At 39.0% G+C, this 16531-nt stretch overlaps 1 protein-coding gene across 1 annotated transcript in view; it reads left to right on the top strand.

The window, feature by feature from the left end:
- Positions 1–16531, top strand: part of thsd7ba (thrombospondin, type I, domain containing 7Ba) — a 144206-nt gene that overhangs the window by 33539 nt on the left and 94136 nt on the right. Inside the window, exons 3-5 of the mRNA XM_034134432.1 lie at positions 8890–9724; positions 11509–11757; positions 12594–12763. Of these exons, the coding sequence (XP_033990323.1) occupies positions 8890–9724; positions 11509–11757; positions 12594–12763 (1254 nt within the window). The remainder of the gene's footprint in view (positions 1–8889; positions 9725–11508; positions 11758–12593; positions 12764–16531) is intronic.

Genomic DNA, 16531 nt, shown 5'->3' with positions numbered 1-16531 from the left:
GTTGGATCTATGAGTATAAACGAGATCTTAGAGGAAATGCACTATCTGCCTTGTAGATGAATTACCAGGTCTCCAAAGGCCAGATAATGGAACAGCCAAAGATTGATTTTATTCAGAGAAAAAGGGACACCCTGTTATCCAGATGTTACAAAAGAAAATATCACTGGAATTCGATTGATTGCCGAACTTGACTATAACAAACTCATACCCTGCTGTGCTGACATTACCAATTGTCAAACTGAAACAGTTTTTACACATTTGAAAATGACATCTTTGGTTTGATAACAATTTACTCGCCAAGTTAATGAATAACCACTGAGTCTGATGGGGAAGTGAAGCTGTGTTTTTCACATATCAGTAATTACATTTGAAAATAAAGTGTCATTATAGAACCATTTCTTGCGGAACCAACAGGCAAATCTTCAAAAAAATTACAATACTTTTCAAATGTTAATAATTCCCTACAAAAACTTCCCAGGAAAATAATGTTTGTGCCAGCTATCTTAAAATATTTCTCCACCCAACTGTGCATGATCCATCGTGACTTAAAGCAAGTGTGGGTAATGTCTTTTAGAAACATTGTTTTTGTGTATTTGTTGAACTTCTCTTTAATTATTAATAAATCTAGCTTACTCTTGTTGGCTTCTCCAATGTTACCTACCCAGCTTTTTACAGAAAGGAGCGTGTGTTTTCAGCATAACAGATTTAACACTCTCTGACAGCACACTGCTGTGGGCAGGTTAGCATATACAGAGCAGAAACAAAGACAAATGTGACTCCAGCAATGATCCGGAAAAAGGATCAGGCGGAAGGAAAAATAAGAAATGAACAATTATTCTTCATCTATGCATATGCAGTCATACATATTAAGCTTTTCAAGGTTCCAGGGAACCAAGGGTTCCCTTCAGGTAAAAGTGTGCTGTTGTGCCTCTAAATGTAAGTATATGCGCTCTACATAGAAAATATTGCAAATGTGTGCCTGTGTATATATAAGTAAATGATGTGTTCTCCTAGTATTGTTTGTAATTGATATTAGTGCGATGTCAGCTTTCTTTGGCACACACAAAGTACTTAATTGGCTTAAACGTATCCTTGATCTTCCTTTGAGTCATACATCAACTCTGTATGTCAATACTCCTCACTCAAATGACACTTTTTACCTCTATGCATCCATCATATTGTATTGTGATGTTTAGGGCCTGTAGATGTGCTGCTCCTGGAACACAGTAATCAATCAATGTTGTGATGTTTGAATCTTAAAAAGTTCTCCACAGTAGTCTTGGATGTTTTGTATTCCAGCATCAGTGTGTTTGTGCACAGCGCCTGTCAGTGTGCGAAAGGAACCATAATATATAACATACTCCAGTATTATTCAAATAGCATAGAGATATGGATCAAAATGACAGTTTCCATTGGCATAATCATGCAGCCGGTCGCAGCATGCGTCACTTGTTTAAGCCAGAGCAGAAGGGGGAATTAACTCCACAAAACAGGAAGTGAATACATCAAAAGAAGCTTATGAATTTCTCCACCTTGCTATGTGATCTGACTGCTGTGCCATTTCAATACAGTGCTTACCCCACACAGTGATAACTCTCTGAAGGAATCATGCTAATACTTACTAAAGATGATTGATTATTCACTTACAAGTCTTCATGCTGGCATTAAAATGATCCTCTTCATGATTTACCGCGTTATGGATTTGAGATAAATCAGAGCCAGAGGAGCTTGTAGGTCCTGCATTATTCTTTCATGGAAACTGGCTCCCACCACTGAAATCAGCCAGAAGACTCTGGATCAGTCTGTGGGTATATTTATCACACATGATATCTCGGGCACCACTAATCAATATTTTTTTGTAAGGGAACGATTGTCGTTGGTGCACTTAGGCAATTTTAAAATAATGTTGTTTGGCTGAAGAGGGGATTGCATTTCAGCCTTTATTTGGTTAGTTACTGAGTGGTCATTACATCATTTAATGGGCACTACATGTGTTAGCGTCCTTTTGTATTTAAACTGTGCCCATTCAGTTAGTGATAAGGCATTCAAGTAGGTCTAGTACTGATGCTGTAGGGCTGAATGTTCAATTATAACAGAATCCCTTTGGGGCCACGTGTATGGTATTGCATCCCCGAGGTACCAAATTCATTAATGTGGGATATTGAATCTGCATTTGATGCGTTTCCTCGGGATAATGCAAGCTGCAATAAGCATCTCATTGTCAAGCCAAAACACAAATACCATAATGCATTCACTTATTGAGCATTTTTATGGAAATATATGATTTATATTCAAGCAGGAAGGTCAAAACTCTCCCAGTGGCACATTTTTCCCCCATAACTTTATATTTGGCTGCAGGTGATGAGTTTTTTGTCACTTAATTTGTTTGTGAATTGTCCCTGGGCGATGATTTTGAACTTCCTTTCTCACATTTCCTGTTCCATAAACACTTGGCTATAAGGAGCTGATTCAGCGTTGTGGAGATGGATTGACTGCCTGTTGATAATCTGAGGAATTTCTGCATATATGCAGGTTGTAATTGAGGATGCACCTCGCCGCTCATAAATTACAACTGATGGAAGTGTGGCATGGGGGACGGCTCCGTGCATAATGAGGCGCAAAGGCATAGGTATCATTTAATTAAAAATCTTTTTTGACAAAGGACGCATGTAACCAAACAGTCAAACTTAACTCGGGCAGGGAAGTTGAAGATGGATGGTGAGTAAACTGAGCAGGTGTGTGAGAGAAATTGTGGAAGAACTGCGGCTTAGAGAAAAAACATACTGTGCTCTCTATATATGTCAGACAATCTGAAAATGGTGAGCATGTAATCAAAAGTGTGGTGCTGTTCTGTTCACGTTTCAGTATTGAGCATTGTTATCAGAGAAGTGTCATCAGAACTATGGTAAATTGTGTTTTTCATATACAAGCCAAACAGTGCTCAGGACAGTGCAGTAGACCAATATGATCAATACATGCTCAGAAAAGCTTTGGGTGTCTTTTGTGTAACACATTGAAGCCCAAGCGTGGCTTACAGGAGCGTCTTTGGCTGTTCTGGTGCATAATCAAAAATCTTACATCAGTTGCCCCAAAATGGCGGCATGAAGTTTAAAAGTTCAGCAGCCAGAAATGCTTCAGGACTTTACTGACCTGATGCTTCTACCGAATGTAACTAAAGCAACCAGAGAAGCAACAGATTTACCGGTGGCGAGTGCTGTTTTCTCTTGATGTAGCGCTGCTGTTTAAGAGACACTTTACTCCTTCACTGTTTGCTTTGTCTCCGTCTGTCTGGTTTCGGGGCACGATGAAGATTGCTTTTGTTGTGTTATTGTCGTACAGCTTTGCCATCATTTGTCCAACTTAAGGTTCCAACTGCTGAAATAGAGAAGACATTTTCTGTCACGCTACACCGGCTAACTTTAATTCTTCTCTTTTCCTGTGTTATAAAGAAGTCTGCTCAGCCTCTTGCCAATTAGGGTTTCCTCTTACATCCTGGATGCAAATGGAATAGTAAATATAGCAGGGCCCCCCCGGGGATACCGGAGCCCTCTCGAGGGGGTAGGCACGACGTCTTAAGTGCGTCAGGAATGAAGGAGCGGTGGGTGACTGGTTCCTCCTGAGGGGCTGACGGATGCTGATGCTGACAGATTGAGGGAGTGATTATTCAGAGCTTAGGAGATGAACTAGCGCGTGTGTAGCCAGCTCCCCTGGCAGCCAAATCACTCCCAATCACACCTCCATAAATCAGGGACACATATCCTGGCACAGTATGAAAACAGCAACACCGAGCAAAGGTGGTCATGCTGATGAAAGGGTGGTTATCATGAAGAGTGCCATCATACGCCGCAAGGGCAGTACACTCAGCTTGTAGTTGACACCAAAGGTCTTTAAGCTCAGCTGTGAATTGCTCCTCATATCTTCAAATTGTGCAGTGCTTTCATGTCAACTTTTGGGTGTAACCCATAGAAGATGTGTTTGCTTTTGTGGGCTTTGACTCAATTGAGGATGTCTTTTCACACAGTGCGGAGGAATGTGGGAATAAGGGACACAAATGCACCTTTTTGAAATGAATACCTAGTGAGTTCTCGTGTCTAATGTGCCCAATTAAAATATTATCTATCATTATGATGTTTTCTTAGCTTCAAGTGATCTCGTGTTGCCTCTTCTGACAGAAACAACATGTCTCTACTGTTCAAAGCGCTTCAAGTGTCTTTGAGGTTGTAAACAAATAGCCTGAGTCCACACATCATAGCTCAAACTATCAATTAAAACTGAGGCATGTTAATTCAGATTAATGCAACATGCTGCTCTGTAAAGATGTATTCAAAAGCAAGAAATAATATTAACAGGCATGTACAAAAGAAAAAGGCAGGGTAGCCATTTGCACATACTCAACATATTTCTGTTTTAAAGTGCACTTATGGTAAAGGTCCACTTCAATTCATGAACATGGAACAAGTTACATTACATTACATAACATTGCATTTATCTGACGCTTTTATCCAAAGCGACTTACAATAAGTGCATTCAACCAACAAGATACAAACTTGAGGAAAACAGAATCATATAAGTACATCAGGTTTCATAGAGCCAAAACATTTCAAGTGCTACTCAACTGGCTTTAGATAAGCCAGTCCTTTATTAGTATATAAGTGCTTTGTTAGCAATTCTTTGTTAGTAATTCTATCGCTCGAAGTGGAGTCGAAAGAGATGAGATGGGCTATGGTCATTTTAAAAGTTCCATAGGCCTACCCAAGATTTGCGGCTGTGGTTGAGTCACTATCTATTATCTATTTTTGTTTGGCCTCATACTGTGTGTAGTTACTTTTCATGTTCTTCCTTTTTATTATATCTCCACAAATGGAACGTTAATTGTTAAGAAAAGCTGATGTAACCAAAAACATTTTAAACCTTAAGTATTTAAAATGTGATCTTTTAAATGTGCAATGTGTAGTGTAAAGCATCAAAAATGGCTGACGTTAACTACAGGGTAACCCAACTCATGACGATTATAAAATAGAAGTGTTGTTTAACGTTACCTCAGAGTCTTAGCCACTCAAATTTGAGTCATTGTCCCTCTGCTGTTAGTTAGTTGTGAGCTTTTTATATACCTATGAATTAAGATTGTATGCCTCACAGGAGTAGAGGTACAATAATGCCCCTTTCTTCTGTGGAGCAGGTGGCATGGAATGACTTGTTGCACTATTTTAATAGAGCTCCCTTCCCATGATGCCACAGGTCTTGCTCATTATTTATCGGTCTGTTTGTAATGGCTGCTGCATTCCAGTGCGGCTCCTCAAACTTGTTATGAGGCTTTCTCTGAACTATGTGTTTGTTGTTGTCGTACCTGTAAAAGGCAAACAATAATACATCTGCAAAGTGTTTGGTTAAAAGAAACCCAGTGGTGCTCTAGGAGGAGATTCTGGTGATAAGGTAGGCAGGATTACCTTTTAGTGGCTAATGGTTGCCCAACACTAAAAGCATTTGTGATGTCACAAAATGGGTAAATCTGATTGTTGCCGAATCTCTTAACATACTCTTAGCATACTTATACATATTTATGTATAAAAAACATGAACAAGCAGATTTTGCACAATAGGTGACCTTTAAGACAAAAGGATGCTAGTATTTGCTATGGAACCATTTATCAGTGTCTACCGAACACAATGACTGCATGTGGTTGAACACACTCAATGTGTTTCCCACTGTGTCAATAATGGCCGTGTTCTCATTACTGCACATCTTCATGTTTATGTGCATATCTTACCTAATGTCTAAAATCAAGCCAAAGGACAAACATCATTTTTTTTTCCAATGTGCAAAACATCTAAGTTAATAAAAGTATTAACGATTTTAGATTTCTCGTCCCCTGAGCCGTGTTGGACGAAAAGCTCATATGAGCGTAATGATGTTAGTTACACCGTGAGCCCCCATTAACATCGCAAAGCCAAGACGAATAAACTCAATGATGTGCTCTGATGAACTATGAAACAATTCAGCAGTTTGATATATTGCTCCCTTAAGCAAAAAGCAACCGCTTCGAAGCTGTGCTGTCGTGGGAACAGAGTGTTAACAACAGATTTCACTTGTGCAAAAAAAAAAAACTGTTTCAGCGAGTTGTCATTCAAAAGCAATTTAGAAGCAGTAGGATCTCATTATTACATCAATTTAATTCCAATTAAAGGGAATGAATCAAATGATCCCTTTCATAGCATGCGGTAAAATGACTGGCATAGATACAAAACATCATATCGGCAAATTGATTTCATTCATTTGTTTTTCTCATTTATCACTCCTTTTTCAAAAAAATTAGCACAAAAGGTCAAAAACTAAATTAGCATGTCACAAATTGTTATTGGGTTTAATAAATCACACATTAATCTAGCTTTTTCTTTTATGAAATTGCTATTTAATTAGCCTTTTCAATTGAACCTACACATTCTGCAGATGTGAACACAGCATGGATCGCTATGTCACGCATGTTCTTTTTAATATTAGAAAACATAATGAAATTAGAAAGTCAGAGCTTGATTCAAAGCCTTCAACAAAATAAGCATTAATATTCAACAGGTGCTACACGCAAAATCCACTTCCTCAAGTAATTACAGCAACAAAAGAGACGGTGCAGTAGGTTGCCTAAACATGACTGACAATTATTTTCATCAGACTGAACATCAGATGCATTGTATATTATACAATTGATGGAAGTGTAATACGCTATATGTGTAAGCAAATGTGTTTAACATCAAAGATTCAAAGAATTGTCCTATATTTGTCAGTATCCATATCCGCACCTCCATATGAATACAAAGCTTTCTTTTCTTTGTTGGTGAAAGTTATATCCAAAATCTTTTAGTATTGCACCCATATCATCTGTAGACTTTTTTCATTTGTTTGTAGGACCACTCTCCAAAAATATAGAGGCTGTGGTAAGACTGGAATCCATATAAATATTACATTTAAAGCTACATTTTGACGCTGACAAAGTCTTCACAGTGGGAAGAATCAGCCATTTTGTTCCCTCTCTGACCACACAGAGTACTTCTAGTTTGTGCTATTTGTCAGAGGTGGAAAATCACTGTGCTTTTGTCACAAACACTTTGATGTTACCTAGTATTGACTGCAAGAGCAGTTCTGTTTCACAGTGCCAAAATCAACCACATCATCACTCCGATACGAGGGTGTATAACTGGAGAATGAAGTTCTCTCTCTCTTTCATAACTTCCCTGTGTCTGACATTTATTTGACTGAACACTTTCCTGAGGAGTAGAACAGGATTTCACACCTTTTTTGTGAGCATAGCTTGACTTTGCTGCTTAGTTTATAGTTGCCTAACAACACCCCAAGCTTTGAATGTCAGAATGACTGATCATAATGTTCACACAGTTTGTGTCCACAATATCTCTGTTTCAGAGTCTGTTATATCAGATGTACTGAGAACAGAAATAAGAGTTATGTTTTAGAACACTTTACATTTTATTCATAAGGAACACGCTATTCTCTTGTTGCTAATAATCCTATCAGGTTTATCAACTGGATCAACTTCTGCCTGAGATATGAAATGTAATTAGGCATGTTTGCTGGTTGACCTTTCCAAACTGTGTTTCACTTTATCCTCTTAACACTGAAAAGGGCTCAATTAGGGAAGTTTGTTCTTCTTTACTGCCCAATTTCATAATATTAATCGTTTGAGTGCATTCTTAAATGAAAGCAATGCATATAAAGAAAACCCAAATCGTCTGTATACTGTGAGCAGAAAGACCGCTGCAAAACGCTATGCATTTATCGGGGGTTTGGTAAATGAATATCAATACTCCTTGTTAGAAAGATTTAAAATTTGTGGGGAAGACAAAATGCTTGCACTGTTGAAAAGGTAGGTGGCCTGGGGTTGAAAATATACATATCAAATACAAAACAAGATATTGCTTGAAGCCAGATTTAAAGAGTTTACAACATTTGCATCTCAGCAAAGTATCAACATATCTTTCAATACTACCTAACCAAACTTAAACTTGTCTTTGTATCTTTTAGTACATAAGCCATTGATCTGTTTGGGATCCAAAATCGAAGTAAATCAAGTCCTTTCTCAGGGTGTCCGCAGGGTCTTAAAAAGTATTAAAAGTTGATAAATCAATTTAGCGAAAATTAAGGCTATTAAAAAGTATTAAAAAGTATAAAACGGCATTTTCCAAGGTATTACATTTTGTAGCTTGTTTTCAATAAGTATATCAATTATCCAAAGAGGTTGTATTCTAAAGTTTGCCTGAATTTGCCTGAATGTAATCATTGCGTAGGTGTGTACTGTGTAGTTTATTTATGGCATCCCGTTGGATTGGACGTCATCTGAACAGGACATCGCACGCTCACTGCTTGATAGCGCGCGAAGGTCCGTTTACGCCGGTTGTTAAACAACATCGTTATGGGAAATGCAAGTTTGCGTCCAAATGGTTGGAAGATAAGGAGGAAGGACAATCAATACTGTATATAGTAAAGGTGAGGTAAAGTGTGTCGCCAATGTAACCGGTTAAAACTCCAAGTGGCGATGAGGTCTTAAAATGTATGGAAAGGGTCTTAAAAAAGGTCATAAAAGGTATTACATTTGACTTCAGGATTCCTGCATATACCCTGTTTTTGACGAGAAACTAACCTCATATTTTAGGTCCATTTTATATTGACGTCCGCTGCTGGTTTGATTACTTTCTTTTTCACTTTCGTTCCTTTCTTCCTCAGTTCATGAATAAAGCAATCACGGAGGTTAAGTGAATGGCCTTGAATTGTGCTTGATTGCAAGCTGCCAGATTGCTGCTATTTAAATCATCCTATTTTTTTCTACATCCTCAGATTTTAATGAAAATGCCCTCTCCATGTGTTTCTTTTCTTGGTTTGCAGGCCAGTGGGGTCAGTGTATCGGGGAGCAGTGTGGTTCTGGTGGGGTTCAGTCAAGAACAATATGGTGTGTCCACACGGAGGGCTGGACCACCCACCATACCCACTGCCAGCACATGGACAAGCCAGAAAGCCAGCGTCACTGCTTTAAGGTCTGCGACTGGCACCAGAACCTGTTTGAGTGGGAGGTGTCAGACTGGGGGGGCTGTGTTCTCGTCCCTTTCTTCTCCAACGAGCTCAAGCTGAGGATGGCCGAGTGCGTAACGGCGCAGCACGGCATCCAGAGGCGCAAAGTCCACTGTGTGCGCACTTCAAACCGTACCACAGTCAATTTGAGGATATGTGAGTTCTTTTCCCAGAAGCCACCTGTGGAGCAGGCGTGCCTCATCCCCTGCCCCCAGGACTGTGTAGTTTCAGACTTTACGTCCTGGTCCAGTTGCAGCAAAACGTGCGGCACTGGCATGCAGCATCGGACTCGACATGTTCTGGCCACGCCAATGTTCGGAGGGGAAAGCTGCCCCAATTTGACAGAGACCAGGACTTGTTCTGGTTATGTTGACTGCCCTGCTGGGGAGGGGGAGTACCAGTACAGCCTTAAAGTAGGGGCCTGGAGCGAGTGCCGACTTCCGTATCACAAGGACGCCCTGTTGAGTGGCAGGACCACAGTGGACTTCAGCTCCAATGAGAACAACACAGTCACATTGCACATGCAGACCTCCCACCACCACCATCACGCCCACCACCACCACGATAACCCCATGTCATGGGAGCTGGAGGTGGGATACCAGACACGACAAGTCCGCTGCACACGGAGCGACGGCAAGAACGCTATGCTGAGGTAAGACATTACACGTGCTACCATGTGCTGCACCTTTCATACAGCGAGAATGAGAAATTGTGAAACTGACATTTCTATTGGTCCAAGATTAATCCACGATTATGACGAAAAAGGGCACACATTGACTTTAATTAAATATATTATGTCAACATTTTTCACATAACTGCATTAGGTTAGATGAAAGCAATAATATTAAGTTTTATTAAAAAATCTTTGGTGTAAATTAGATGAAATTTGTTGACATAATACATTTAGTTAAAGTCAATGTTTCAGTTTTCGTCAGTGTAGCTGTGTTAAATAAACTGGTTTGTCGTAGATCTGGGGGACAGACCTCAACATAAATCTCTTTTTCCATGTGTTGAGGCTGCTCTTCTATGTGGGCGTCTGCAATTTGAAATAGTCCTAATGGAGTTGATTGCTTTTACGGCTCTTTCACACTCATATTGTTTAATAACACGAGAGGGACATGATCAATGACCATCCTCCTTCATGATCCCAGCGGGTCATTTTGTGAAACTAAATGGTTTTTATTGATGGTGGTTATTTATTCAATTATAACTGGATTATGTCAGAGCTGGTGTTTCAGCAGCATATTAGCATGGTGGTGAGTCACTATTATGGTAAATGGCAAGTGCTGCTCCCCTCCTGTCCCTGCTGTTTGAGCAAGCCGTGGTATTTAGATTTGATAAGAATGGACTTTACTGCACAGAGCGAAAACACACACACACTCATTCAAACACATGCAGAAATAAACAACATTCCACTGTATTCATTATATCAAGGAAATAGAAAATCATTACATATAAATTATATTGACTACATACTCGACCCTTATCTTAGTGCAAGATGACACTATTAACTGACTGCTGAAATCAATTGTTAACTTCCATTCTTGGAGGCTGTGGTATCAGAACCACTTAACATAAGTTACTGTGGGAGCATTGCATTTTATATTTAGAGTCATGGACAGTGCATTGCAGTTGTGTACAGCTAAATAAAAGCTTAGCCGTGTCAGATTTAGGGGTTTTAAGAAGTATCATGGTTGTTTTGATGTTATGAATTTTGTTTAAAGGGCTTAAAATAGGCTGTCTAGTTATGTGTTTGATATTTGCCCCTTAATATCCCCAACAAGGCAGGCTCGCTGGCTTTATGACTTGATTGTGAAGGGACCATTTATAGTTCGGTGGCTGATTAGCATGGCACTTGCTAAGAAGTGCGATCGGGGCTTTTGAATATGGATTTCCCACCTGAGTTCTGCCTCATTCTGCTTTTCTAATTACAGCCTAATTAGAAAGTAAAATTCTTAAATGAGCATTGTACTCGCATCTTAATAACCTACCTAATTAAATTGTTCAAATTAAACAATGGAATTGTAATTACTTGACTAATGCTCTGGTTTCATTTTATTTTTTTGTGAGCTCTTTGTACGGTTTCTGTAAAGACCGACTGTATGTCTGAGTCTTGTGTTAGTATCATGTATAACAGCTTTGAATATAGTCATGTAGAAGGGGAAGCTGTAAAGGAAGCTGTAAAGGACATGTGCTTAACAGGTAGTCAGCAGCAGGTTTTATTTGATTTCTTAGATTCTCACTGCATAAAATGTATTCACAGGTCTATTTAAATATTTAACAAATGTAACATCTTTCCCGCTATCTCACTCTCTGCACAGCAACTCTACTCATACACTGTGAAGGTGTTACCTAGTTAAGTTTTATTCTTTATGTGATTCTAGGATTTTAATTGTACTATTTTATCTTAACATTTTCTTACTTTTTCTCAATCAGCCTCTGTACCAGGGACAATGCCCCCTTGACCTTTCAGGCCTGTGTGATGCCCAAAGACTGTCACACTTCTGATTGGTCATCGTGGAGTCCCTGCTCCAAGACCTGCCGCTCCGCCGACCTGTCGCCTGGTTACCGCCTCCGGTCACGCATCATGACGCAGATCCCCGTCCGAGGGGGGGAGCGTTGTCCTGCCCTTGAGGAAAAAGAAGCCTGCAACATCATAGGAGATTTGCTTCCAAACTGCCCGAGGTAGTTATTAATGACAGTGGTTATCATCTCATTTCAGCTCACAATCCCCAGAAACAAAAGCTTTGTTCGCCTGTAATCTCCTGATGCAGATGCTAATAGTGACTTTTAATTTAGCTTCTCTGAGCTTTTTTCACCTGAGTGATTATGAAAGAAAGCCTAGAGGCTGCAATAATTCATGATTTCACTGTTGAATTACTTTTTTTTGGGATTAGCTCAATTATGTTGTGCCACTTACAATAACGTTATGTCCTGTTGGGAGTTCCTAACCCACTGGACGTGACAGGATAGTCCTATAACAGTTTGAGTTAGGCTTAGGCTAATACTACGTGCAGTAAACAAAGTAAATCAATAGAGTTTTTTCTCTTCCCTGCCGGTAGATTGTTTTATTTGCTAAATCTACATGGAGTGCCTGCGAGCAGAGGATTTACATGATTAGGGAAAACTCATTACGGAAATTAAGCATTCGATAGATTACTACAGGCTGTTGTCATAGTAGACCCATCCAATATTATTGCTTTTCCGCACCGCTGCATTTTTCATAGTTGAAACCAAACATTTGTTGAGAAGTTCTGAAATCCAAGTAATCATGCCTCGTTCAAGCTGACATACTGTGAGAGACTATTGCCGGAGACTGCTCCCACTAATTCATATTTTTCTTTCTGTACATTTTCAGAAAACAACTGCCACTACTCTGTATATGCTGACACTTTCTTTTTTTAATCAGTCAATTATACATTGTTTCTGATTGGATTGTGCCTGTATTCATAAGAGTACACAAACAAGACTTATCAAACAGTGACTCCTGACGCTGATATCTTCTCGTCTTTTTCCGTCAGGTATGTGTGGAGGGCCACTGACTGGGACGACTGTCGAATCCTCCCCTTACTGAGCCATCAGGACCAGCGGCTGGCCAACATCTCCATCCTGTGTGGAAGTGGGATCCAGACCAGGAAGACCTACTGTGTTCAGGTCCCCGACGACTCAGCACCACATCACAGGAAGGAGGGTAAGATCTCACGCCACTTGGTGATGCAAAAGATAAACCATAAATATATTCTGTCTAAACCCAGCCTGTCCTCCTCCAAAAAACTACCAAATAGGTCGATTGTTCAGCAGCTTATTACGACCTATAGTCACGTTTTAAAATGTAGCACCTCTAGTGGTCGTGTAAGAAACAACAATTTGCGGCATATGGGCTGATGCTCCCGTTGATTGCAAACGCTCCGTAGGGTCGTATATTCACAATTAACCCTCTCTGGAAAATCCTAAATTGTAGAATAGTTTGGCCATTAAAATGCTTTTTGATTAGATTTCTAGCGAGAAGTGTATATTGTACTTTTAGAATCCAGGTACAGTGGATGTATAGGATCTATAGTTTGATAGATATTACGAAGATGATTTGAGGTCTCGCCAGGAGAACGTGTACTACGTCTTTCCCCTATTCATTTCTATTGACGGCAGCGTCCATGTAAAGTTGGCGTCAACTCTCACGGGGTGAAAACAGTATTTCCGGTCTTGAAGTTTTCATAATAAAACCGGAAGTATTCCCCTCACTGTCAAATGATTACACAGTGATATCTGCTGTACTCATCCACTAAAAAACATCAGTTTATCCTTGTTAATTACACAACATTGATTGGTTTAAATTGTGTACAATTATTTTGTGTTTTTAACCTTCGATTCGGAGAAACAATAGTTTTTTCGGAGTTTAGGATGGCCGAAGACACTACACTACCCATAATCCTCAGCTATCGTTTGGGACTACAACATCCGCTTTGCTTGACAAACCCCGTGATTAGTCCTCAAGCTCGGTTTTTCTTTAAAAAATAAAATATAAAAAAGAGTGCAAGACAATAGAATATGATATATACAAGAACAGAATGTAAAATTAAATATTGTGCTGTAATTAAATACGGTTTATTACAGTGATAACTATTTAGATAAAGAAATCGTTAGATCAAATAAGCTGACCAGTCCCTGAAGACCTGAGAGTTCTGGATGGTTCATAATTTAGCAGGAGATCAGAAATGTATTTAGGGCCTAAACCATTCAGTGCTTTATAAACCAGCAGCAGTATTTTTAAATCTATTATTTGACACACAGGAAGCCAGTGTAAAGACTTCAGAACAGGTGTGATGTGATCCACTTTCTTAGTGTTAGTGAGGACTCGAGCAGCAGCGTTCTGAATCAGCTGCAGCTTTCTAATAGATCTTTTTGTGAGACCTGTGAAGCCACCATTACAGTAGTCGAGTCTACTGAAGATAAAAGCATGGACAAGTTTTTCCAAATCCTGCTGTGACATTAGTCTTTTGTAGAAGTTATTATGCGTTTTTCTTAGTATCATGCAGATTTGAAAAGCTTTTACTAATGTAGACGGGTGGCTAGAGATATTGAAGTAATTCAATATAGAGAATGTAACTTCAGGAGACAGTTATTTCAGTCAGTTGGAGAGAACCACAACTCATACTGAGGTTTTTGGTCTTAAAGACAGTTTTGACATTTTAAGCTCAGGGTGGAGATGGTTAAGGTGTAGCCAGACAGCGGCTTCTTCTACTTTTCAATACAACCCTCAGGAAACATGATGAAATGAAAACCACTGAGGTAAAGTTGGTCATGTAGTTCAGCAACATTTTACCTGATAGTTGTTGGAAACTCACAGCATGTAGCTGCTCACACTAATCTATATTTATTATTTAATGCTAGTAATCTTTAAAACAGGGTATTGAACCTCAACACCTTTGGGTAGAATCCCAAATGTCTCTGTAATAATAGAGTATTAAAGAAAACAATGTACCAATTAAATATAATATCAATAAGTGGTTAATGTCTAGCCAGGTTTTATATTTTAAACGTTCTTACTAACCAGCTTGTGATATGAATCAGAATTTGTCTAGTTTTAGGCTATTTTATTTATTTATTTATTGTTTGGCTGTTTATACAACAGTTGTAACAGATTTATACATGCTTTGTGTGTGATCACCTCCATGTTCGAAAATGGGAAATTATAATAATGCAGGATTAAATTAGTTAGAATCTGTTCAATGTTAAATAATGAGTCAATGATTGCCAATTTGTTGGTTATATTGATTTTTATTTTGTTTATGTATTGTCACTGAGGGCTTCACCAATTCAGCCTCTGTAATGCTCATATCAAGGGTAAAGCCAAAAGCCTAATAGGGCTTTATAAGTTGTCAAAGCATTTTTTTTTTTTGGACATATATTAATCATGATGTTAAAGGTAGGGTAGGTAATTTTGGAGAAACCAGCTCGAGTGCGCTAGAATTTGAAAATACACAGCCAGAAAAAATCTGCCACTTCCTTACAGAGCCCCTCCTCCAACACACACGAACGCGCACATGACCAATGAGGGCACGAGATAAGTTTGTGCACAGATGAAAGGCTGACAGGCAGGTAGGCCATCCAGTCATTTTAGCCGAGCCGGCTAAAATGACGTGAAAAAAAAAGAAGTGCTTTTTACAGTACTACGGCTTCCACAGATGACATTTTTTTATGGATTTTTTGTCAAAGCACTTAAGATATTCATTGCTATCGGGATGTTAAGAGCATTCCATGGAATATAACAAAAAGTGTATCTCGAGCCGGTTTCTCAAACTTACCTACCCCACCTTTAATCATGACGTTAAGTAAACTTACTTTTGAATCTAATCTAATTACTTTCTCATAAAAACAAATAACTGCAAATACAATGGAACTGAAAATAAAAAGGCAAATCACAAAGGCAGACAAATTCACTCAGTGTTTATAAACTCCAATCAGTGCAAAAAAATGATCCTATTTTTCACAAAACTTCAATCAGACGAAACAAAACTTTTCGGCTCATAAAATCATCACAAAACTCGCAGGGGATTGCAAACCAAATAATTCATTTATCTTTTTAATTAAGCACAGTGGGTATTCTTTAATGAATTTTAACTATAAGGTGCTTTTTTTCCTAATCACACTTCTGCCTTATAAACATAACCATTTATTTAATAAAAACACATTCATTTTGCCTCAACCCTATTTTGTTATGGTGCCTACTCGATGTGTCATGAGGTGTTCTGGCAGTGGGATGCCTCTTCATCTCAGCAGATGTGTTGAGAGAAATTCCTCTGTGGATTCGAGGTGTATTTGGACAGTGAATATGTTAGCTGAAAATAGAATATCAATGAAGACAGCTCTTTGGACCAATGGATGTGTGGGACAACGATCAATACGTCAACTGCAATGTTTATCTTGATGTGACCGGCACAGCTTTAGCTAATGCAAACAGATGTGGCTGCATACCTGCAATATGGAAGGCTCCTGGTATAACGTGTTAAACAATTTGCTTCAGTGTCTACTGCAGTAATGCAATCGACAAATAAAAGACATTTCAATCTACGGAACAAAGCAGACAAATCTGTGCAGCTCACTTTATCAACGTGGTTAAGCAAGAATCTAATATTAACAAAGGAGATCAAACACCATGTAAATTACTTTGGTAAGAAGACAAAATGCACGCTGGACATTTAGTGAATTTCTCTTTGGGCTCTCATATAAATGGAAATGTGCCTCTCAATGAAATGCGGAGGTGCATCAAAATGGAATATTAGATTTGAATAAATCCCCGTGTCGTGGGAAGGCAGAAAGTACCCTATCTTTTTTGCGTGAGCGACTTATGTCAGAGCCCATTACAGGTTGCTGAGCTTTCTTTGATCTCCAAATGATAGCAGCCATGCTTATTGGTGCCTCGGTAATACCGTGTATTGCCTTAATATCTCCCTGTTTACTC

The sequence above is a fragment of the Trematomus bernacchii genome, unplaced genomic scaffold, assembly GCF_902827165.1.
Source record: "Trematomus bernacchii unplaced genomic scaffold, fTreBer1.1, whole genome shotgun sequence".
Taxonomy (NCBI): domain Eukaryota; kingdom Metazoa; phylum Chordata; class Actinopteri; order Perciformes; family Nototheniidae; genus Trematomus; species Trematomus bernacchii.
Note: the sequence above shows the minus strand (reverse complement) of the source record. Positions and strands in the feature narration are given on the sequence as shown.